The sequence below is a fragment of the Carcharodon carcharias genome (genome assembly GCF_017639515.1).
Source record: "Carcharodon carcharias isolate sCarCar2 chromosome 24 unlocalized genomic scaffold, sCarCar2.pri SUPER_24_unloc_2, whole genome shotgun sequence".
In the NCBI taxonomy this organism is placed as follows: Eukaryota; Metazoa; Chordata; class Chondrichthyes; order Lamniformes; family Lamnidae; genus Carcharodon; species Carcharodon carcharias.
In genome coordinates, this window is record NW_024470595.1 from 837,450 (window position 1) to 861,482 (window position 24,033).

General features: G+C 45.8%; 1 protein-coding gene across 4 annotated transcripts in view; it reads left to right on the forward strand.

Moving 5' to 3' along the window:
• The window catches only part of LOC121273521 (NACHT, LRR and PYD domains-containing protein 3-like), an 82,763-nt gene that overhangs the window by 43,919 nt on the left and 14,811 nt on the right, over positions 1-24,033 (forward strand). For all 4 annotated transcript variants that reach the window (XM_041180702.1, XM_041180701.1, XM_041180704.1 and 1 more), the window contains 3 exons: positions 541-2,278; positions 7,925-8,011; positions 20,704-20,874. In XM_041180702.1, the coding sequence (XP_041036636.1) occupies positions 541-2,278; positions 7,925-8,011; positions 20,704-20,874 (1,996 nt within the window). The remainder of the gene's footprint in view (positions 1-540; positions 2,279-7,924; positions 8,012-20,703; positions 20,875-24,033) is intronic.

Genomic DNA, 24,033 nt, shown 5'->3' on the forward strand with positions numbered 1-24,033 from the left:
TCTTAGATAACCTGCCCACAGCCTGATAGAATACCAGAAGGAGTCTTGCCCTCCAAGTGCACAGTGATGTCAACGATAACTTGCTGTAGGCAGGTTACAATAACAGTGGGACTCCTGAACAATTACAGTCACTTCCTCTCCCACTCCTATCCAATGTCCTATTTACCATTGCTGCAGAAGATTGGCTTCGCTGAGGATTTCATAAACTGATTGACAAGAACACCTACCACCATATAACCAGGACCTTTGTGGATTTGTAATGAGGTGTCCAGAGTAAGGGCAGGTCAGAAAGTGTTAACCATAAGAGAGAAAATATCAACTTTACAAAATCTCCATTTTCAGTAAATATTAGAACCAAGTGACGACTTTAAATTTTTCTTGGCCATTGCTCACTTTCAAGCGAGGTTTCCAATAATTGAGCTTTAATTCCTGCACAAACTTCGATTGAAACTGTAAAATGAATCTATCTCTTCAGCAAGATCATATTGAGAAGCCTTTTATGTTACTACAACTAACATTTTCTGTCTATTCTAATTGAAGGTGTTCAGCAGAAACACAAGGAGATCCTCCAGGTTCAAACTGAAACATTGAAAGTGAACACTATCCTAATAAAGGAGAAGGTTAAGATTTTCCAGCTGAATGATCGATACGCTGAACTAACGATCATTTCTAATGTTCGAGATCGGACACTTGTAGAACATGAACTGCTGGCAAGAGGCCGAGACCATGAAGAGTGGAGAGAGAGACATCTCCGGATAGAACTGGAAAAAATCCGAATTGATCAATTGTTCCAGAGCAGTTTTTCCTGGAGAAAATCCAAATCTGGGAGTTCAGCAGCAGTGAGTGGAGTCCCAGGGATCGGAAAAACAACAATGGTAAAGAAGATTGTTTATGATTGGGCCACTGGGAAAATATACCCAGATTTTCAATTTGTTTTCAGTTTTAAATTCCAGGATTTGAACACCATTAACTGCAGAATAAACCTGAGGAATCTGATACTGTTTTTCTATCCTTACTTTGGGAATGTTCTGGGAGAGCTCTGGAAAAACCCAGAGGGATTGCTGTTTATATTCGATGGTTTGGATGAATTCAAGGACAGGATTGATTTTGCTGACAATCTGAGAAATACAGAACCTCAGTTCATGTGCACAGGTCCTGAATGCTGGTGTGAAGTGTCTGACATTGTGTACAGTTTAATACAGCACAAGCTGCTCCCAGGATGTTCAGTGTTAGTGACCAGTCGCCCCACTGCATTACATTTATTGGAAAAGGCTGAGATCAGCGTCTGGGCTGAAATCCTGGGATTTGTTGGTGATGAACGGAAGGAATATTTCAACAAGTTTTTTGAAGATCAGGCAGTGGCAGCAGCTGTTTTCAAACACGTGGAGGAGAACGAGATCCTGTACACCATGTGCTACAACCCTTCCTACTGCTGGATCCTCGGTCTGTCACTGGGTCCCTTCTTTAAACAAAGAGACAGGAAACACCAGCAACTTCCCAAGACCATCACCCAACTATATTCCTACTATATTTACAACATTCTGAAAAACCATAGCCGAGAGATTGAAAGCCCCCATGATGTGTTCCTGAAGCTTGGTGAGATGGCCTTCACAGGAGTCTCTGAGAAGAAGGTTGTGTTTAGAAATGGAGATTTAATCAAGTACAATCTGCAACCTTCCCAGTTCCTGTCTGGGTTCCTGATGGAACTTTTGGAGAGAGATGATTCTGTCCAGAGTGTGGTTTACACGTTTCCACACCTCACCATCCAAGAGTTTGTAGCTGCACTCGCACAATTCCTGACTCCCAATCCCAAGGACATCCAGAAACTCCTCAGTGAAGCGGACAGTGAAAAAGATGGGAGATTTGAGATATTTCTCCGTTTTGTTGCTGGTCTCTCCTCCCCACAGTCAGCTCGGCCCCTGGAGGAGTTTCTGAGTCCATTTCTTCATCAAACAACCTGTCGAGTGATTGACTGGGTGAAGGAGAAGGTTAAAGGTCAGATTGGAAACACAGACACTAAAACTGGTAAAAGAAACTTCCAGAATACATTCCACTACCTGTTTGAGTCTCAGAATAAAGCACTGGCTCAGGCCACAGTGGGATCTGTGGAAACACTTGCATTTATTGGATTGCGACTGACCCCAATTGACTGTGTGGTCCTGTCTCATGTCCTTGGACTCTGTGATACAATAAAATACCTCGATCTAAACCAGTGCAACATTCAGTGTGAAGGACTCCAGCGGCTGGAAAACATTCTGTACAAATGCCAGAAGTTGAGGTAATTGCTTGTTTGGTCCTGTAGCTCGTATTTTCATTATTGAAGTAAAATTTACTATCTTATAAATGAAAAAATAAATAACTTTCAGTTCAAGAACAAAGAGGCAGAGTCAGAAAAAACTTTACAAAATAAGATGAGTGTAAAATTCCAAACTGGAAAATAAGAATAATGCCTTTGTGAGCAAATTGTTGGTATACTTAATGGTGAATCAAATCGTTTAACCGTGGGATTTTGATGATAAGAAATAGGGCTAATTATTTACAAGGGGAACAGAATATAGATAGTCTAAGGATTACAAATACCAGTGGAGATAAAAATAACTTAAATAATAATAATTATAAACCATATCAACTGTAAGCTGTACTGATCACAAGGGAAAATAAGTCCTATATATCATCATCATTAATTAAATTGTTTCTGGCGGGAGGGTGAAATATCTTAAATTTAGATAATTATGAAAGAAGACTTTTCGAATTCTAATTATTTAAATTTGCTCCCATTTCTGTTCATTTAATGAAGAAACCTGCTGCTGATCTATAAGTTCGAATTCTCCCATTGCATGTTTATGCCCAGAATGCAGAAACACGCTGGACTACTGGGAGGAACTTTCAGGAATCTGTACCACTGACTGGTTCTTACACAGACTGGACAGTCTCTGGTAGAACTGACAGTTGGTATGTAACCAGATTTTCTGATAATCCACCCCATATCTGTGAAACTGCCGGGAACAGGGAACTCTCTGGAAATTCCCTTGAAATATAATAAAAGCTGCACCTGCAGTAAATGTAGAGGTTACTTAATGGGGAATAACGTGGGAAACACCCCTCCCATATCAACTAGGGGAACAAGCACATGTCAACATTGTAACAGGACAGAATAAACTTTCCTTGCTGCATTAAATCCAGCGGATAGATTTTACAGCAGCAGTTAGCACACTTTGATAATATCCAGTAATAGCTGGAAATCAAGACATGGAAGGGAGAGAGGAATCTGGTGAAATTAGAATCACTAGGGAAGCAGTGCTGAGTGAACTGATGGACCTGCAGGCTTACAAGATTCTGTGTCCTGATGGGCTTCATCTTAGGGTCTTAAAAGAGGTAACTAATGAGGTACTGGATGCGCTGGTATTAATTTTCCAATATTTGCTAGTTTCCGGAAAGGTTCCATCAGATTGGAAAGTAGCAAATATAACCCCTCTATTCAAGAAGTGAGGGAGGCAGGAAGCAGGTAACTTTAAACCAGTTAGCTTGATGTCTGAAGTGGCGAAGGTGTCAGAGTTGAACGTTAAAGGGGTTATAACTGGGCACTTATAGAAACTCAAGGTAATCGGGAAGAGTAAACATGGTTTTGTGAAAGGACAATCATGTATAACGAACTTAATGAAGTTCTTTGAAGGAGTGACATGTGCAGTGGATAGAGGGGAGCCTGTAGACATACTGTGCTTGGATTTCCAGAGGCATTTGATCAAGTGCCACATCAAAGGTTATTGCATAAAATAAAGACCATGGTGTAGGGATTAACATATTAGCATGGATAGAAGATTGGCTGGCTTTCAGAAAACAGAGGCTATGCGTAATTGGGTCGTTTTTCTGATTGGCAGGATGTGACGAGTAACCGCTGGGAGTGCTAAAATTAAGGAGCGCAGGTTCCATTTCAAACCCATATAAAATAGAATCATTTTTTTCATATGCTTAGTGTTCTGCTGAGTGTTGTATTTATTTGTTGTCCATCATATAGGGCTATAAAATGGGCATTGCGTGTTCACACCTCCTGAATGTGTAATATCCACTTGTTAACAATTTCAGATTACTGAAAGGTATGCTGGACCCTCTATTAGTAAAGTGCATGGCAGCCTGGATACTGTGCAAATCTCTCACCTTCTCATTCTGCCAAACTCCCACCCTCCAACTGGACCAAAGCTTTAAAGACACTCAGACATTGTCACTGGCAGTGAAGCCTTTGTTCATCATGTTGTCTTGGAGGTCCAGCCAAACTCTCTTTCCTCCTGCCTTCGTGACTGTGCCCTGCAGCACACTGGCACAAGATTGCACATACTGAGGCCTTCCTCACCCTGGCCACCTTCATGAGGTCAATGAGGCCCTTCTGGCATTGAGGCCAGGTTCTCCTGACAAGCCCAACATTGCTGACCTCTTCAGCTCCTGCTCCCAGGCAGCACGTGTTTGGCTTGGCTTCTTACTCTTCCCACCGGATGGCATCAGCTGCTCATGTTGGTTGGACACTGCATGTAGGAGGGCTCTGAGTGAGTCCTCAATAAATTGAGGGGCTGGTTTGGCCCTTCTCCCCTGCCTCTCCCTTCGGTCCAATGGCACAGACATTCCTGAAGGAAAACATGCAGCAACTGGACAAATCCTCCATGCAATGGTTCAAAAGGAATGCCAGCTCTGCTCAGTGGAAAAGTTTGGAGACAGCAGAATTCATAAATAAACACTCAGCTTATCAGCCTGGAAATAGCTGAAGTCCAAGTGAGCCTACAAGCTGTGAACAATGCCAGCATTTGTTCTGTCCTCCGACACTGCCCCATTCCAGAGGGCCCATTAAATTACTGACTGTAAATTCGTTTCGGGTCAAGGCCAATGACCTCAAAGGCTGGATATGCTGGCCTCCAATACTGATTGGGCAGATGCTCGCCCCCTGTTGGCCTGAAATCCGCCCTCCGTTTGCAATTGGATCAATTAATGGATCATACACCAAGTTTGAATGGTGGGTTCAGAATTCCGCCTACTTTTGGGTAAAGTTTCCACCCCCCACTCCATACAGGAGTGTATTATTCAGCCCCATATGTGAGGATTCGGTGGGATTAGGAAACCCTCGGAGATTTCTCTGAACTATGGCAATAGTCTCACATGCAGTAAAGGTCGAGCGTGTTTAATGCTAAATAAGTTGGGGGACACCCCTTCCCTGTCAACGAGGAGAACAGGGACATTTCAACTTTGTTAAGGGGAGAGAATAAAATTTCCTTGTTATATAAAATCCAGGGGGATGGATTTTAAATCACAGTTAGCAGAGTTTCACAATATAATTCACTCCAAGGTATTATACAGAGTAATGTAATACACAGAGTTATGAAGGACATGGAATCTCTCCTTTAATTCTTGGAAAATTGGACTGTTCTCATAAAAGCCCAGAATTAAGGAAGAACAGAAATGAGACAAGTTTCCTGAAACTTGGCAGGTCAGTCACTGAGCTTCAGGAGAGTAATTCTGATCTTCAGGGATTGAGACCAAACTGGGGGACATTTAGAGGCTGCATACAGACAACTCTCTATCTAATAAACATTGAGAGGGGTGAAAGTGGCATTCACCAGTAGTCAACTTAGTGATGGTGAATTGTTCACCAGTTTACACTGCTCACTGTTTCCTTTTCCGTTTAATTGAAAGGAAAATCGGGTGAGCTGTAGTATGGGCGGGTGATCCAATATCACCCATCATACACTATCCACAAAATATCAAATTACCCCCAATAGATTTAATTTACAGTCACAGTAAAATCTCTGCATTGATTCCTGATGTTGCTTCCATGTTTTCTGTGATATTGGGAAAAACAATTGAAACTGATCTGAGTTTTTATTCAATGTAATTACATTTCGGGGCTCCCCGAAGGAGGGAAACAGAGGCAGCGGAGGGAGGGGGCGAAAGTGCCAAGAATACTGGCACCGGCCGTGTGTCAATTTCAAGATGCTGATGCTCGTTTCATCATGAATCACCAAGAGGAGGTGGGTTGGGACAGGAATCTCAAGTAAGATAGTTGAGAACTTTGTTCAGCACAAAATAAGGTTTGAGATTTAATGTTCCAAAGGAACGGACAGGTTACCTGTTCATCTGAAGGAGAGTGGACACAGAGTGGGAGCCAGCCATAGCTGTCACAGCCCGATAAGAAGGTCAGTGGGACAGGCACTTAGCAAGGGGGTGTCTTGGTGCTGTGGAGGTGGCAGAGAGGGTGGAAACTCAGGATTTGAATGGGGTTGACATTCCCAGCAGTGCAGAGGGAAACTCAGGACTTGAATGGGATTGGCACTCCCAGCAGTGCAGAGGGAAACACAGGATTTGAATGGGATTGGCAGTCCCAGCAGTGCGGAGGGAAACTCAGGATTTGAATGGGGCTGGCATTCCCAGCAGTGCAGAGGGAAACTCAGGATCTGAATGGGGTTGGCACTCCCAGCAGTGCGGAGGGAAGCTCAGGATTTGAATGGGGTTGGCAGTCCCAGCAGTGCAGAGGGAAGCTCAGGATTTGAATGGGGTTGGCAGTCCCAGCAGTATGGAGGTAAAAGAACAGGGAGAATTGAGAGGACACCTTCCCAGAAGGAAGCCTCCAGCTGTCAGATGTTGGATGAGGGGCAACACCCTACACAGGGAGGGCAGAACCCCAGGCATCAGAAGGGCACGGGAGAGGAAAGAGGGGCAGGAAGGCAACAGAGGCCAAACATTCCATGCAGGAATTATTGCTGAAGACAGAGCTATTAAGGCCCAGTGATGGTGAATATTGTGACCCTTTAGGCAGTGGCCACATGCATCTGTGCCCTCAATGCTGAATACCTCGCAGCGCTGGTCACAGTTATTGTGGCATTGAATTCCTTCACTTCTGACTCCTTCCAAAGATCAGGTGTGGACCTTAGAGACATGTCACATGTGGCAGCTCACCAGGCCATCTCACAGGTCATGGATTCACTTTTTGCCAGAGCTGGACAGTGCATTGATTTAATAACAGGGAGGCCTTGCAGGGACACAGGGATTCCCCCAGGGGCCATCATGGCACCCAATGACTGGTCAGGGAGATCCATACAGGAAGGGCTTCCACTCCCTCAATGGCTCGTCTGTGACCAGAACTAAAACTTACTCCATGTGTGCACTCACTTTCCTGGCAGCTGCCATGAAACTTCACCCTCCAAAGTGTGTGTCCTAGAGGATAACGGATATTCCTCGAAGTGATGTTACTGAGCTCTCTGTGGGAGTCCCAGAAAGAGGCACAATGGTTGGACAACCATTGAACAGGACATCAGGCTTCTGAAGATGTGATTCCAGTGCCTAGGCCAGTCGGGTGGGGACCTCCAATCCCCTCTTGCAAGTGTCTCTGTCAGTGTCTCTGCTGCATTCTCCATAACATGGCTCTCCAGAGAGGTGTGGACCTTGATAACAATGAGGCACTGGGATGACACAGCTCATCGAGGGAACAGCGAGAGAGGAGGTGAAGGGAGAGGATGCTGAACAAAGTGGAGCCCCTGCTGCATGATGAGGTGGCTTCCTCCTGCCACCCTCGGGGAAGAGGAGCTTCCCCTGCTCCCTCCCTCATGGCCTTGAGTTTGGCAGCGATAAAGTGAGGGGATTCCCTGCCCTGGGTGCCAAGTCTCGGACTTCCCTGTGACATCTCACTTCCCTCTGGTGCTGTGGAAGACTTTGGTACAAACTCCTGATCTCTCCCTCAGGACAACCAGCAGCCTCAGTGATGGCTGCCAAGTGAACAGGAAATCTGTCTCCATGACAAGTAATGACGTCTCCATGTAAAAATCATACCTTTAATCACTTTCCCACCAGTTATGGGTTTCTGACCCAAAATAACCCCAGCTCCTGTTCCTTGCCCCCAATGTGAAAATTCAGCCTGTTTTAATGTGTTTCTCACTTCTCTGTTTAGACTGAGTTATAATAATCTGAGAGATTCAGGAGTGAAACTACTGTCTGCGGCCCTGAGGAGTCCAGGCTGTAAAATACAGGAACTGGAGTAAGTACCAGACTGTGTGAGTTTTTGTTTATAATAACCGGATGTCTGACACTGTATATTATTGTTATTTGTATCAAGATTTAGGTTCTTAATAGCACTATGTACGTTATTATGAGTATCAGTAATCAGATTAATATTAAACACTGGGGTGAAAATGGACATGGAAATGGCAGGGATGTAAAACAGGTAAAATCACATTTTCTGGCCTCTATAGGAACACCTGATATTGAGGTCTATTGAAGTAGATCCATATCGCAGATGACCGATGCAGCGCTGACTATTCTGCAACTCCATCCATGTCCAATTTCACCCCTGCCTGTATTTTGTCCAGATTTCCAGTTTCCTCTCCCCCTGATATCCAGGCTGTGTAACAATCCTCTCCTAGATTCTTGTGCTAAGGATCTTGCCTCCGCTGTCAGTACAAATCAGTCACTGACGAACACGGACCTCAGTAATAATAATCTGAAAGATTCTGGAGTGAAACTACTGTTTGCAGCTCTGATGAATCTGGATAGTTAAATACAGAAACTACGTAAGAACATAAGAAGTAGGAGTAGGTCATTTAGACCCTCAAGCCGGCTCTGCTATTCAATAAGATCATGGCTGATCTGCTTGTGTTTTGAATTTCACGTTCCTATCTACTGCTGATGATCTTTGATTCCCTTGCCTAACAAGAATCTATCCAGCTCCTCCTCAAAAATATTCAATAGCCCTGCCTCCACCACCTTCTGAGGCAGAGAGTTCCACAGTCTCACAACTGTCTGAGAGAAAAAATTCTCACATCTGTCCTTAAATGAACAACCCTAATTTTACAAACGGTGACCCTGAGTTCTGGACTCATCCACAGGAGGAAAAATCTTTTCCATGTCCACCTCAGCAAGGCCAATCAGCATCTTATTATACTTAAATCAAATCACCCCTCACGCTTTTAAACTCCAGTGGAAACAAGCACAGTCTGTCCAAACTTTCCTCATAAGACAACCCACTCATTCCAGGTATCAATCTCGGAAACCACCTGTGAACTGTCTCCAACGCATTTACATCCTTCTGCAAATAAGGAGACCAAAACTACACACTATTCAAGATACGTTCTTACCAATACCCCGTGTAATTGAAGCATAACATCCTTACCTCTCTGTTCAATTCCCCTTTAATAAAGCATTCCATTAACCTCCTGAATTACTTTCTGCACCTGCATACTAACTTTTTATGACTCATGTACTAGAACACCTAGATCCATCTGCACCTTGGAATTCTGCAGTTGTTCTCTGTATAAATAATACTTTATTTTTTTATTATTCTTGCCAATGTGAACAACTTCAGTTTCCCACGTTACAATCTGTTTGCCAGATTTTTGCTCACTCACTCAACTTATCTCTATCCATCTTCAACCTCCTTCTATCCTCTTCACAACTTACTTTCTAACCTATTCTTTGTGTCATCTGAAAATTTAGCTACTATGCCATCACTCCCTTCATGTGACTCATTGATGTAAATTGTAAAAGGCTGAGACCCCAGCACAGATCCCTGTGGGACTCCACTCGATACATCCTACTTTTTGGAAAAATGACCCATTTATACATACTCTGCTTTCTGCCAGCCAATCAATCTCCTATCCATGCTAATATGTTACCCCCTACACCACGAGCATTTATTATCCACAGTAACCTTTGGCATGGCACCTTATCAAACACCTTCTGGAAATTCAAGTACTGTATATCGACAAGCTCCCTTTATCCACAGTGCATATTACTCCTTCAAATAATTCCCAATAAACTGGTTAAATACCGGCAGAATTTTCGGGTTGGCGAGTGTGGGTGTGGCCTGCTCGCCGACGCATACAATGATGCACGGTGACATCGGACGGGAGTCTCGGCGTCACCGTGCGCTATTTAGATTTTCAGTTTGGTGGGTGCGCAACCGAACTATCAAAGGCCTATTGAGGCCATTAAGAAAGTGATTAAAGTAGTTCAGAATGCTGCTTGTCCAACCTTAAGGTTGGAGGACAGGCAAAGAGTCCAGGTGGCCTTCACATTTTTCAGGAAACCCCATCTAGAGGTGGGATGAGGTTTCATAAAGGGTTTATTAATTAAATAAAACATTTTTAAACATTTGATAATCGCTGTCACGAGGGGACATGTCTAAATAACTTTTTTGTGTCTTTAATAAAAACTTTCATTCCACACTTAATCTGCGTGAGGCCGCTCTGTGCCTCAGGGAGGTTTCTGCCTCTTTCACCCGCGCATGTGTGAAGGAGCGCAGGCCCTGACTCAGGGAATCCAACCCCAGCCCCACTCCCGCTGTCCCCACACAGGGAGCGTTCAGCACTTCGGGGGCTTGCATCACACTGGCCGGGCTTTAATTGTCTCGCCCATGTAAAATGGCGGCACAGCCTTGATCTGGGGCGCCCATCAGGATCGCACCTGACCCCACCCAACACTTCCCACAATAGTGTGTGTGTGTGTGTGTGTGTTTGGGGAGGGAGGGGTTGGGATTTCTGTGCATGATTTTCCTTTCACAAAACCATGCTGAATCAACCTGATTACCCGAGTTTTTCTAAGTGTTTAGCTATAACCCCCTTAATGATCCCTTCACTCCCCCACCCGACGGCATTCCGCAGGGATCATTCCCTCCGGTACACCCTGGTTCACTCCTCCATCACCCCCTACACCTCAACCCCCTACCACATCACCTTCCCATGCAACCAGAGAAGATGCAATACCTGCCCCTTTACTTCCCCTCTCCTCACCTTCCAAGGGCCCAAACACTCCTTTCATTTGAAGCAGCACTTCACTTGCACTTCCCTCAATTTAGTCTACTGCATTCGCTGTTCTCAATGTGGTTTCCTCTATATTGGAGAGACCAAACGCAGACTGGGTGACCGTATGCGGAACAACTTCGGTCTGTCCGCAAGCATGACCCAGACCTCCCTGTCGCTTGCCATTTTAACACTCCACCCTGCTCTCATGCCCACATGTCTGTCCTTGGCCTGCTGCATTGTTCCAGTGAAGCTCAACGCAAACTGGAGGAACAGCACCTCATCTTCTGACTAGGCACTTTACAGCCTTCCGGACTTAATATTGAGTTCAACAATTTTAGATCATGAACTTCTCCTGCATCCCCACCCCCTTTCCGATCCCCCCCTTTTTTTTCCAATAATTTATATAGATTTTTCCTTTCCCACCTATTTCCATTATCTTTAAATGTATTTCCATCCATTGCTTTATCTCTATCTTTTAGCCTATTTTGATCCCCCCCCCCCCCACCCACCCCACCCCCACTAGGGCTATCTGTACCTTGCTTGTCCTGCTTTCTACCCTTAATTAGCACATTCCTTAGATAATATCACCACCTTCAACACCTCTTTGTCCTTTTGTCTGTGACATCTTTTGGTTTTCTCCACCTATCACTGGCCCTCTATCCAGCTCTACCTGTCCCACCCCCCCCTTAAACCAGCTTATATTTCACCTCTCTTCTATTTTTACTTAGTTCTGTTGAAGAGTCACACGGACTCGAAATGTTAACTGTCTTCCTCTCCACAGATGCTGCCAGACTTGCTGAGTTTTTCCAGTTATTTTTATTTTTGGTTTGGATTTCCAGCATCTGCAGTTTTTTGCTTTTATTTTTCTCCCCCTTAGCAACGGGCCGGGCCCGGCTGATGAGGCGCCTTGTTTTCAATGTCGGGGGAGCGGGGAGCCCCATTACTGAGAGTGTCCGCGCTTGGGGGGGAACCAGCAACACGGTCCGGGGCTGAGTCTCTGTGAACCTGGGCAATGTTCGTGACCCTAAAATAAAAATACCAGACATAAAGGTAACCGATATCAGACAAGAGATAAAGTATCTCAAAGGTGGGCTGCCCCGGATCAAGGGGGCCGAATGGCCACCACCATCTCCAGGACTCGGCAATGTCACCCCCACCCATCCCAAACTGTCCATGTAAAGGGGGAAATATAGCTAGAGAGACAGAGAGATTGCGAGAGGGCATTCCATAGCTTAGGGACGTGGCTGAAGCTGAAGGCACAGCCACAGATTCTGGGGTCATAGGGAGTGGAAATATGAAAGTGGCCTAAGTTGGAGGAACGCATCGATCCAAGTGTCGGACTGCAGAAGATTACAGAGAGATCGAAGGAAGATGCCATGGAGTTATGTGAATAAGAGGATGAGAATTGTAGGACTGGAGGAAGTTAGAGAGATAGGGAAAAGCAAGGCTTGTAGGTAGTGCAGTGGATGTTGTGTACATGGATTTTAGCAAGGCCATTTGACAAGGTCCCACATGGCAGATTGGTCAGGAAAGTAAAAGCCCATGGGATTCAGGGTAATGTGGCAAACTGGATGAAAGGTTGGCTTTGTAACAGGAAACAAAGGGTAATGGTCCATGGATTCCCTTGTGAATGGAAAGTTGTCTCAAGTGGTGTTCCACAGGGCTAGGTGTTGGGACCCTTGCTGTTTGTGTTATATATTAACGATTTAGACGTGAATGTGGGGGGGCATGATTGGGAAATTTGCAGATGACACAAAGATTGGCCAAGTAGTGGATAGTGTAGAGGATAGCCATAATCTCCAAAATGATATAGATAGGTTGGTGGAGTGGGCGGTAAATTGGTAGATGGGTTTAAGCATAGAGAAGTGTTAGGTCACACATTTAGGGAGGTTAAACAGTTACAGGGATTACAAAACAAATGGGAATATATTAAGAGGGGTAGATGAAGTGAGTAATCTTGGCATACAAGTACACAGGTCCCTGAAGGCAGCAGTTCAAGTAGACAAGGTTCTACAGAAGGCATATGGAATGCTCTCTTTCACTGGCAAAGTTATGGAATATAAAAGTAAGGATATAATGTTGGAATTGTATAAAACACTGATGAGGCCACAACTGGAGTATTGTGTGCAGTTCTGGTCACCACATTACACGAAGGATGTGATAGCTCTGGAGAGAGTGCAGAGGAGGTTTACAAGAATGCTGCCAGGGTTAGAAAAGTGTAGCTATGAGGAGAGATTGGATAGGTTGGGGTTATTTTCCTTAGAACAAAGAAGACTGAGAGGTGACTTGATTGAGGTGTGCAAAGTTATGAGGGGAATAGATAGAGTGGACGGGATAAAATTGTTTTCCTTGATGGAGAATTCTAGAACCAGAGGGCATAAATTCAAGATAAGTGGCAGATTGTGCGTGGGCGGTTGTGGGGGGGGGGGGGGGGGGGTTGTTGGTGGGGGAGGCATAAGGAAGAACTTTTTTTACGCAGAGGGTAGTGGTTGTCTGGAATTTTCTGCCTAAGTTGGTGGTAGAGGCAGAAACTCCAAACTCTTTTGAAAAGCACCGGGATCTGCACCTGAAGTGCTGTAAGCTGCAGGGCGATGGGCCAGGTACAGGAAAGTGGGATTAGAAAGGGCACCTGGGTGTCCTCGGGCTGGCATGGACAAGATTGGCTGAATGGCCTCCTTCTCTGCTGTAACTTTTCTATGGTTCTATGGATTCCTGTCACTGAGCCAATTTTGGATCCAACCTGTCACCTTTCACTGTATCCCATGAGATGTCACTTTCCTGACCAGTCTGCCATGTGGGACCTTGTCAGATGCCTTACTGAAAGCCATGTAGACAACATCCACTGCATTACCCTCATCAACCTTTCTTCTTATTTCCTCAAATATTCTATTAAGTTATTAAGACGCGATCTTCCCCAAACAAAACCATACTGACTATCCCTGATGAATCCGTACCTTTCTAAGTGACAGTTTATCCTGTCTCTCAGAATTGTTTCCAATAATTTGCCCACTACCTAAGTCAGACTGACCAGCCTATAATTTTCTTGCCTTTTTAAATAATGGTACAGTGTTCGCAGGCCTTCAATCCTCTGGGACATTGCCTGTATTAAGTGAGGATTGGAAAATGATCCTCAGAGCATCCGCTATTTCCTCCCTGGCTTCCTTCAACAACCTGGGATACAATCCATCCAGCCCTGGAGATTTATCCACCTTCAGGGGATGCCAATCCCTTCAGAATTTCCTCTCTCACTCTGCTTATTTTATCTAATATTTCACACACCTCTTTAACGAAAATGTCTGTGTCATCCCTCTCCTTAGTGAAGACAGAGACAAAGTACCCATTGAGAACCCTGCCTACATCTTCTGCATCAGCCACAAGTTACCATGTATATCCCTGATTGGCCCTACCTTTTCCTTCGTTATTCCCTTGCTCTTAATGTACTGGTAAAACATCTTAGGATTTCCTTTGATTTTACTTGTCAATATTTTTTGTATCCTCTCTTTGCTTTCCTAATTTCCATTTTTATATCACCCTTGTACTTTCTATACTCCTCGAGGCTTTCTACAGTGTTAAGTCTTTTGTGACTGTCATTAGCTTTCTTTTTCTGCTTTATCTAAGTACTGACTTCCTGTGACGTCACAATTGCCTTTCCCCACCCACTGCTGCCTGATAGCAGCTGAACCGGTGCATTCCTCAGCTCCCGACTGTCCCCTGCAGCTCCCCTCCCACTCCCAGCAAAGTCGGCCGCTCTGCAATCCCTGGTCTTTAGCTGTAGGCATTCCTCAGCTCCCACTGCCCCCTGCAGCTCCGCTCCCACTCCCAGCAAGGTTACCAGACAGTGAGATTGTGTTTATAGTAACTGTATGTCTGATGCTGTAAATTATTACGAGTATCAGTAATAGTGTCACTAATAAACACTGCACATTATCATTACTACAAGTATTAGTGTTATTAATAAACCCCCCAGATTTACTTTGATTCATGAAACATTTCTCTCTGATCTCCAGCTGGATAGTAACAGCCTCACATATTCATAGCTCCCCTCTCAGTACAAATTGGGCACAGATGAGTCTGGACCTGAGTTACAACAAACTGCAAGATTCAGGAATAATACCTTTAAAAATCATTTAAAGTCATTCTCAAAGACCTGAACCATAATTAAAAAATGGACAAAACGATTATTGCTTCTACAATTCCCATGGTGGAACTTTATGGCCCCTCTTGCCAGTGGGATTTTCCAGATCCTGCCGAAGTCAATGGATTGTGAACGACCCATCCTATTTTACAGCCCCTCCCATGCCGTAAAATTCCGCTCCATATTGTATTCTTACATTTTTAGCTTAGGTTAATTAGACATTCACATTATAGATCTTTAAACTTGAAAGCTTCTTAGTTTGTAATAAAAGTGTAAAACTTTCATAAATATATTGGTAAGGCAGTTAATAAACGATCAAAATGAATAAGCTATCACAGTCTGTGGGTCCCAATAACCCAACAGTAAAATTCAGAAACTGTGTGAGATGTTATTTCTGATAACGGGATGTCGAACACTGGACGGTATCATTAGTATCAGTCATGGTGTCATCAACAACAGCATCAACTTTCATTCATATAACAGCTTTAATATAGTTAATTGTCCCAAGACATTTCACAGGAATGTTATCGAACAGACTTGGCCAACATGGAAAATGAGATATTAGGACAGGAACTGAAAGCCAAGTCAGAAAGGTAGGTTTTAACGAGAGTGTTAAAGGAGAAGAGGGGGTAGAGAGGTGGAAGGAATTAGGAAGGGAAATCCAAAGCTTGGGGCTGAAGAGCTCGAGGAGTAGCTGGCAATGACAATAATTTCCATATTTAATAATCTGAATCATAAACACTATGTTATTAGTATTGGGAATAGTCTTCTTTAAAATAAAACTCATTAATAGTTACCTAATTAGCTTGGCAGCGAAGTTAAAGCCCAAGTAATAAAAGGACTGTGGCAGCATAGATATAAAGTTGTCTGAGTGACAGGAAACAGAACATAGTTATTAATGGTTGTTTTTCAGTTCGAGGAAGCAGACAGTGGAACTCTCCACCGGTTGCTTCAGGACGAGCAGTATTACATTTCTTGATATATACTAATGACTTAGATTTGGGTGCACCTAAAAATGAGGTGCCAAACTGGTGAAGCTACAACCCAGGACAACTTGCAGGCCAACTAATGGGAGGAGCACGTGATCCCACAACCAACCGATAAGATCAAAGTTTTGTACACCTGTCACATCCAGTTGTGAATGGTGACGGGCGATTATACAGCTCACTGGAGGAAAAGGCTCCACCAATATTCCCATCCTCAATGGGGGAGACCAGCCATGTCTGACAATTATTGGCTCAAACAGTCCAATTTAATTGGGTCAGACCCATTCTTAGATCATTAAAGGTGGCTTTCCCCATATTAATTATTCTTACTCTGGACTGTTCTTTGTTTTATCCCATAGTCAGCCTAAACCTTATGATACAGTGATCACTCCTTTATACTTGATCCACTTGGCCCATCTCATTCCAAAGAATCATGTCAAGCTGTGCATCCTTTCTCACACTGGAAACACGCTGCTGTAGAACAATTTCCTGGCCACTCTAGCAATTCTTGCCCCTCTCGGCCTGTCACATTAATAATATCCCAGTCTATATTTGGATTATTAAAGTTCCCCATTATGACTACTCTCTAATTCTTGCACCTCTCTGGAATTTCGTTGCAAATTTGTTCTCCTCCATCTTTCCCCTAGTTGGTAGTCTATAGACTGGTAATGTAATTGCACCTTTTTTGTTCCATCGATCTAGCCATATAAATTCTGTCCTTGACCTCTTTGGATCATCCCCTTTCTCCAGCACTGAAATATTCTGCTTAATCATTCCAACCACCCCATTCCATTTTCTCCCTTTCCTATCTTTCCTGAATACCCTATATTCAGGAATAGTTATTACCCAGCCTTGCCATTTGCTGAGTGAGGCCTCTGTTACTGCCACAGCACCATATTTCCATATGGCAAGTGCACCTGGAACTCACCAATCTTATTTACCACACTCCATGCATTCACAAACATGCTCTGTAACCCTGGGTTAGACTATCTTGTCTTCCCCCTTACTCTTTATAGACTTAATAACTTACTATTTCCCACTCCAATGCTATATATTTCTCCCAGCATTCCTTGGTGTTCCTCTCTGATATTACTTCCTGGCTCCCAAACTCCTGACAAGTTAGTTTAAACCCTCCTCAATACCAGTAGCAAATCACCAGGAACTCAGCTCCAGCTCTGTTTAGGTGCAATCCACCTGGCCTGTAGGGGTCCCACCTCCCTAAGAGCTGGTTACAAAGTCCCAGCAATTCTAAGTCCCTTTCCCCTGCACCATCTTTCCAGCCACTAATTCATCTGCTTATCCTCCTAGTTCTGAGTTCACTTGTGCGGGATACGAGGAGTTATCCAGAGATTACTGCGTTTCAGGCCGCGCTTGCTAATTTCTTACCTAGCTCCCTAACTTCTGTCTGCAGAGAAACAGTCTCAGTATAGGCTACTGGACTTTAAGGACTGCTGCTTCACTTAAGGGGTTATGAATCTTTAGAATTCCCAATCCCAGAGGGTTGTGGATTTCCATCATTGAATAAATAATTCTAAGGCTGAGATAGACAGGTTTTTGGTCCCTCATGGGATTGAGCAACATGGGGAGTGTGTGGGAAGGTGGAGTTGAAACCCTAGGTCATCCATGATCATATTGTCTGAGCAGGCTACTCCGGATCCTATTTCTTTGTTCTTGTGCAGCACGACCTGGAGAATTTGTAGGCTTGGCCTGATAAGTGGCAAGTAACAAATGCACCACACAAGAGCCAGGCAATTACCATCTCCAACAAGAGAGAATCTAATCTCACCACCACCTCCACCACCTCCCACCCCATAGAGGCTGGGAATTCTGCAGTGATTAACTCACCTCCTGACACCCCAAAATCTCCCAACTATCTAGAAGGCCACAAGTCAGGAATTTGAAGGAATGCTCTCCATTTGCCTGGATCAGTGCAGTGCTAACAACAATCAAGAAGCTCGACACCATCCAGGGCAAATGAGCATGCTTGAACAGAATCCCATTGACCAACTTAACATCCATTCCCTCCACCACCGACCCACAATGGCAGCAGCATCACACCAAGACTCCTTCAACAGCAACTTCCAAAACCGTGGCCTCTACCACCTGGAAGGACAAGGTCAGCAGATGCATCAGAAACTGCAAGTGTCCCTCGAAGTCACACAACATCCTGACTTGGAACTATATCACCGCCCCTGCACTGTCACCTGGACACAATGTGCAAGTGAAGCTTGAGATTCAACATACAGATGTGTTCCATATGAGTCTTTACTTAGACACCCATTTAATATAATTAATCTTCCACCTTGTGCAGCTCTGTTGCTCTTTCTTTGAATGTCCTTAACATTTCTCTGCAACCGTTAGCACATGAGGCAAAAACGTTGGAAATGAACTGAACTCATTCTGTGTTGTCCTTCCATTGTCACCCTTTGCAGGAGGCAGTGAACTGTTAAAGGCCCAGTATGTTCTTTAAAATAATGGTGGAAGATTCATTTTGTGAGGCACCATCTTAAAATTCATTGAAGACATATACACAGCAAGGTGATATGTCACAACAAAATATAACCCTGTGAAACCCAAGTGCAATGAGATGAACCTTTTAAAGTGATGATGGGGGCTCCTACGTTGTGCTCCCCCTGCGCTGTCAGCTGAGGTAGAGGCAGGGTGCTGACCTTACTCCTCCGAGGATTTCAATGATCACGGTGGTTGTCCTCTGGTTTCCTGAAGTCTGGAGGGCCCCAGCATACTGAGGGCCTCCTGCACAGACACTGGAATCGGCTCTGTTATCGTGGGTTTGTGAGGTGCTGGTGTTCCAGTCAGAGCAGTGGAGGACCCACTGCCAAATCCAGGAGGACCCTGAAAGGAGCCCCCACATGCTGCAGGCAGTCACTCCTATACACTTTCAGGGCACACTGGACCCTCCCTGCTCACCTAAGGAGTCCGAGGACTTGGTGGTGACTCCAGTCACCTCACCCCCTCTCACCCAGCCATTGCTCATGGAAATGGTGATGACATGCAGGTCAGTGTGTATCTCCGATCGTTGGCATACTGGAATTTACTGTCCTTCAAGGTCACCAATCTCTCAGTAGAGGATGCCTAGGGCACTCATGCCCAGGACACAGCAATACTCATAGCTTGGATTAACTCCTACATCTTTTGTGTCTGGTTACACACAGCTTCTTTATGTTAACATACCACATGCTGCAGTCCCAACATCTGCTGCCTTGTTGAAGACGCTGGTGACATGTCATCATCCTGAAGCTTGACATTGCCATTCGCTCCCATAGCCCTCCGAGTGTCAGTGATCTTGGCTATTACTGTCTCCATCAGCTGCTCGGGCGTGTCTGTGCTGTTCACCAGATTGTGGCTTCTTTACTAATGGAATGTGACTACCTCCCGACGTGATAGTACCTGCACTGGAGGAGGGTGCAAGGGGAATAATGTGACACTGCACCCTCTGAGGTCCCCTTCTCGTCCTCAGAGGTGGATGGCTGTCACGCGGTCACAGCACTCGATCTGTGAAAGGAAAATAGTGTTTCTAGGGAAATGTTTGTTTTGTGCTCGCCAGAGGGTCTCCTGTGTCCGTCCATTAGGGGACTCATTCTCTCAGCTCCACAACCCACCTCAACATCAGTGATTGCCCACCCTGCCTCCAGATCTCCCAGTTCATGTGTCTGAATTTCCATGGATGTAAGGATGAGAAGGTCTGGGACACAGTGACCCATCTTGGCTCAGGCCCTCTCGTCAGCTGTTTTCATCTGCAAGCATCGAAATCTTCATGTACCTCGCCCATCAAAGAGACACACGAGCCTATACTGGTGGCAGCCTGACTGTCCCACATGGCACCACATGCGTGTCTCCTGCATGCAGCACTCATCAGCGTGCAACCCTTGATCTGTTTTCTGCCATTTCAGCTCTTCATTCAGTAACCAGGGCTCCCTCGCTAGTCCCTCCAGAGCTGCTGTGTTTGAAAGTACTGCTGGCTGCCTTTACAGCTGGCACCAGCATTGTCTGAACCGGGACGTCCCCTGTCTGCACCACCGAAGTGGACGGCTCCTCCCACCTGTCAGCTCTGATAATATCGCATTCGTAACACTGACTACCCTGACCCTACATCCAAACACCCACTTACGGAGGATAGGGGAGGCCTGGGGGCTGGACAGTAGGCAATTGGGGTGTCAGGGAAGAGGCGGACTGAGGGTTGGAGGGAGGTCCTGCGGCCACTGGACCTTGGTGGGGCAGCTGGGGGTGAGTGGGATGCCCGAGGTTAAAAGGGGGCTTCTGATGGAGACACCCCCCTACCCCCACCCCCAGCCCCTTCCGCCAAAGGCCTGAACCCGGTTATTTTTGGGCTTCCACCAGACCCAGGAACTCCTCCCGCCAACCTAAAAATTGAGGCTGGGTGGGAAAGGGCCCTCAAGTGATCAATAATTGGCCACTTAAGGGCCTCAACTGGGGCGAGGGCGGGTGGTCCGTCTGAGGCCCCGCCCACCCCAGCGTCAATCGCTGAGAGGTCTCGGCTGGTGGGAAGCCCAGCTGAAAAATTTTACTCTCTCCCATTGCTTAAAAACCCACTGGCGGGTGAGCTTAAAATTCAAACTGTTATCTCTGATTCTTTCTTCACATATAGTGTCTGACTTGCTGAGTATTTCCAGCATTTTCTACTTATATTTCAGATTTTCATCATCAATAGTATTTTCCCTCTATATAATGGAGTGTCTCACACTGTACATTACTATTGTCATTAATAGTGTTCCCTCAGACACTGGAGATTTACCCTGATTCCTGTTGATTTTCTCTCCCTTATCTCCAGTCTGAGGAATAACAATCTCACAGATTCTTGTGCTGAGGATCTTGCCTCTGCTATCAGTACAATCCAGTCACTGACAGATCTGGACCTGGGTGGTAATCGACTGGGAGACTCAGGAGTGAAGCTACTGTCTGTGGCTCTGAGGAACTTGGGCTGTAAAATACAGACACTGAGGTAAGTACCAAACTCTGTGAGATTATGTTGATAATAACTGAATGTCTAACAGTACATTTTCACAGCGTTATTCGAAAAATAAATAAACACTGTCCATTATTATTAATGTCAGTGATAATGTTATTAATGAAGATGAAACTGCATTTCCTCTGCCTCTTGTTATTTCTCTCTCTCTAACCCCCAGTCTATGGGATGTCAGTCCAACAGATTGTTGTGCCGAGGGTGTGGGGGTATAATGTGACGGTGCACCCAGAGGTCCTCTCCTCCTCCTCAGAGGGCGACGGCTGTCCCCCAATCACAGCCCTTGATTTGTGAGAGGGAGAAGAGTGATTATAGGGCAATGCACATTCCAACATTTCCTTCTGACTACTGCATGTGACTAGGGACTGATACATGATCACTAGGTTTTGTGGTCTCCATAGGCTCTCCTGTGTCCATCTATTAGGCCATTCACTTTCTCAGCTCCACAACCATCTCACCGTCAGTGATTGCCCGCCCTGCTTCCAATCTCCCAGCTCCAGCATTTCATCTTCCATTGATTTAAGGATGACAAGATCTGGATGTGGCCATTCATCTTGGATCATTCCCCGACATTGTGTGCTCCCTTCTACAAGCACGTAACTGTCCATTGTTACTTACCCATCATAGACATACACGCGCCTTTGCTGGTGACAGCCTGACTGTCCATCATGGAGACACAGGGATGCTTCCTGCTTGTACCACTGAGTCACAGCAGCACAGGAGTCAACTCTGACTGACCGGAGCTCTCCACAGAGAGGCTGACATGCTTCTGACAGCCAATGCTGCTGCCTGGGCATTGCCAGCGGCTGGGTGGGCAAGACCTTTTAACCAAGTTCACTTTTATACTTGTCACATATAAGGTTGTACGGCTATCACTGTTTACTGACCTCACAGCCATTATCTTTCTCCCCAACACAAACTCCATTCCTTTACCATCCTCCCTCCATGTCCACACACGAGTGACACAGGTTTAAGGTGTGGAGTCCCGTGATTTGTTTTGTAACTCTAGTAGAGTTAAAACAATTAGACTAAATTAACAAAATTGGGATAAATCAGGCACAGCTCCTAATTCATATCAGCTGTAAAACCAAGAACAATGTTGAAAGGAAACTTACAAACTTTAAACCAAAATGTGATTAAAGGGGTCAGCAAAACACCCCAGACCCCGCGGTGCCCACCGGGCACAGAAAGCCTCGAGAGTGCCAGCAGAGTGATTTGTTTTGTAACTCTTTCGAGTACAAACACGTTTCTATCTGTTTCAGGTGAAGTTACATTGTTTCATAGTTTGCCATTGTGAGATTTGAAATCTAGATCTTGGGGTTACAAGCCCAGTACCATAACTGCTTGGCTATTTAGGCCAAGCCTTACCATAACTACTTGGCTATTTAGGCCAAGCCCTATATCTTCCTGTAACTCTTTTCAGTACAAACACGTTTCCATCTGTTCCTATTCAGATGAAATTACATTGTATCATAGTTTGCCATTGTGAGATTTGAATTCTTGATAATCTTTTAAATGAAAACCAAATCAACAAAATTGGGATAAATCAGGCACAGCCCCTAATTCAGGTCAGCTGTAAAACCAAGAACAAAGTTTAAAGGAAACTTACAAACTTTAAATCAAAGTGTGAGTAAAGGGGTCAACAAACACCCCAGTCCCCGCGGTGCCCACCGAGCACGGAAGGCCTCGAGAGTGCCAGCAGACACCGCGTGCTCCTTCTCCAGGGACATCCGGCAGTGAACGTAGCCACGGAAGATGGACAAACAATCGGGCGGGAGTCCCCCGTCGATCGCCCGCTGCCTGGACCTGTTAATGGCCAACTTGGCCATGCCCAGGAGCAGGTTCACAAGGAGGTCCTCCTCCTTTCCGACCCCCTTCCGCACCAGGTGCCCATAGATCAGGAGCGTGGGGCTGAAGTGCAAACAAAACATCAATAAAAGGTTTTTCAAATAACTAAAAAGGGAGTGCAGTCTACAACACCCTATGTATACATGGTCCACGGACTCCACAAGAGCGCAAAAAGGGCACATGTCCCGAGAGTCCGTGAACCTATGCATCCTCTTATTATAAGGGACTGCTGCATGCAACACCCTCCAACCCAGGTCCCCGATAGAAAGGGGGAGGACACCTCCATAGAGGGCCTCCCATTGGGGGCCTCCGCCACCGGAGGGCAACAAGGCACGCCAGGGCGTGTCCGGTCGACGGACAAGGGCGAGAAAATGGAAGGTGTGCAGCAGCAGTCCGTACAAAAAGCCCCTCTTTGCCGTGCCAAAAGGCACAGAGGGCATGTCCCCGAGGCGGCTCATATTGCGGGGCACCAGCACCCGAGGGAGGGTTCGGGGCTTGGGGCCAATGTGGAATTCCGTCCGAACAGGGGAACGCTCAGACGGAAGACCACCGCGCACCTGGGCCACCTCAAGACCCAAAATAACGTCGGGTCCAAGCACGACCGTTCTCAGGTCTTGGATGGCATCGGCTGCGACCTGGACACTCTCAGATGCGCGTCGGACCAACTCCTGCGGGAGCATCCAGCCCAGTCCTCTGCCACCCAGCACGTCCCCGATCCTGGTCATCCCTGCGGCCACAGCCCTCCTCTCCGCCAACCACTGAAAAGGACGGAGGGGCGGATTCCTGAGCAGCGGCTCTCTGACGATAGCCGCTACTCCTGATGGGGGAGAGCTGCGTCGCGAGGCAACCACTTTCCAGACTTTGATCAGGTCCTGGTAAAAGACGGGCAACGCCTGCAAGGAGCCACCGAGGCCCAGCTGTTCTATAAACAGGAGCTGCACGTCATAATTCAGGCCGTGCACCTGACGGAAGAAATACGTCATCAGGGCACACCATCTAGGAGGAGGCTCGACGTAGAGGTATCGCTGCAGGGTCTGAAGGCGGAAAGTCACCACCTGTGTGCGTAGGCACACTAGCGCCTGACCACCCTCCCTAAGCGGGAGACTCAGAACCTCGGCAGCGACCCAGTGCAATCTTTTGTCCCAGAAGAAGTCAACTAACAATCTCTGGATTCTTGTGACAAAGTCCGGGGGAGGGGTCAAAGTGACCAGCCGATACCACAACATGGCGGCAATCAGCTGGTTTATGACCAGAACTCGACCTCGGTAAGATAGCATTCGGAGCAGTCCT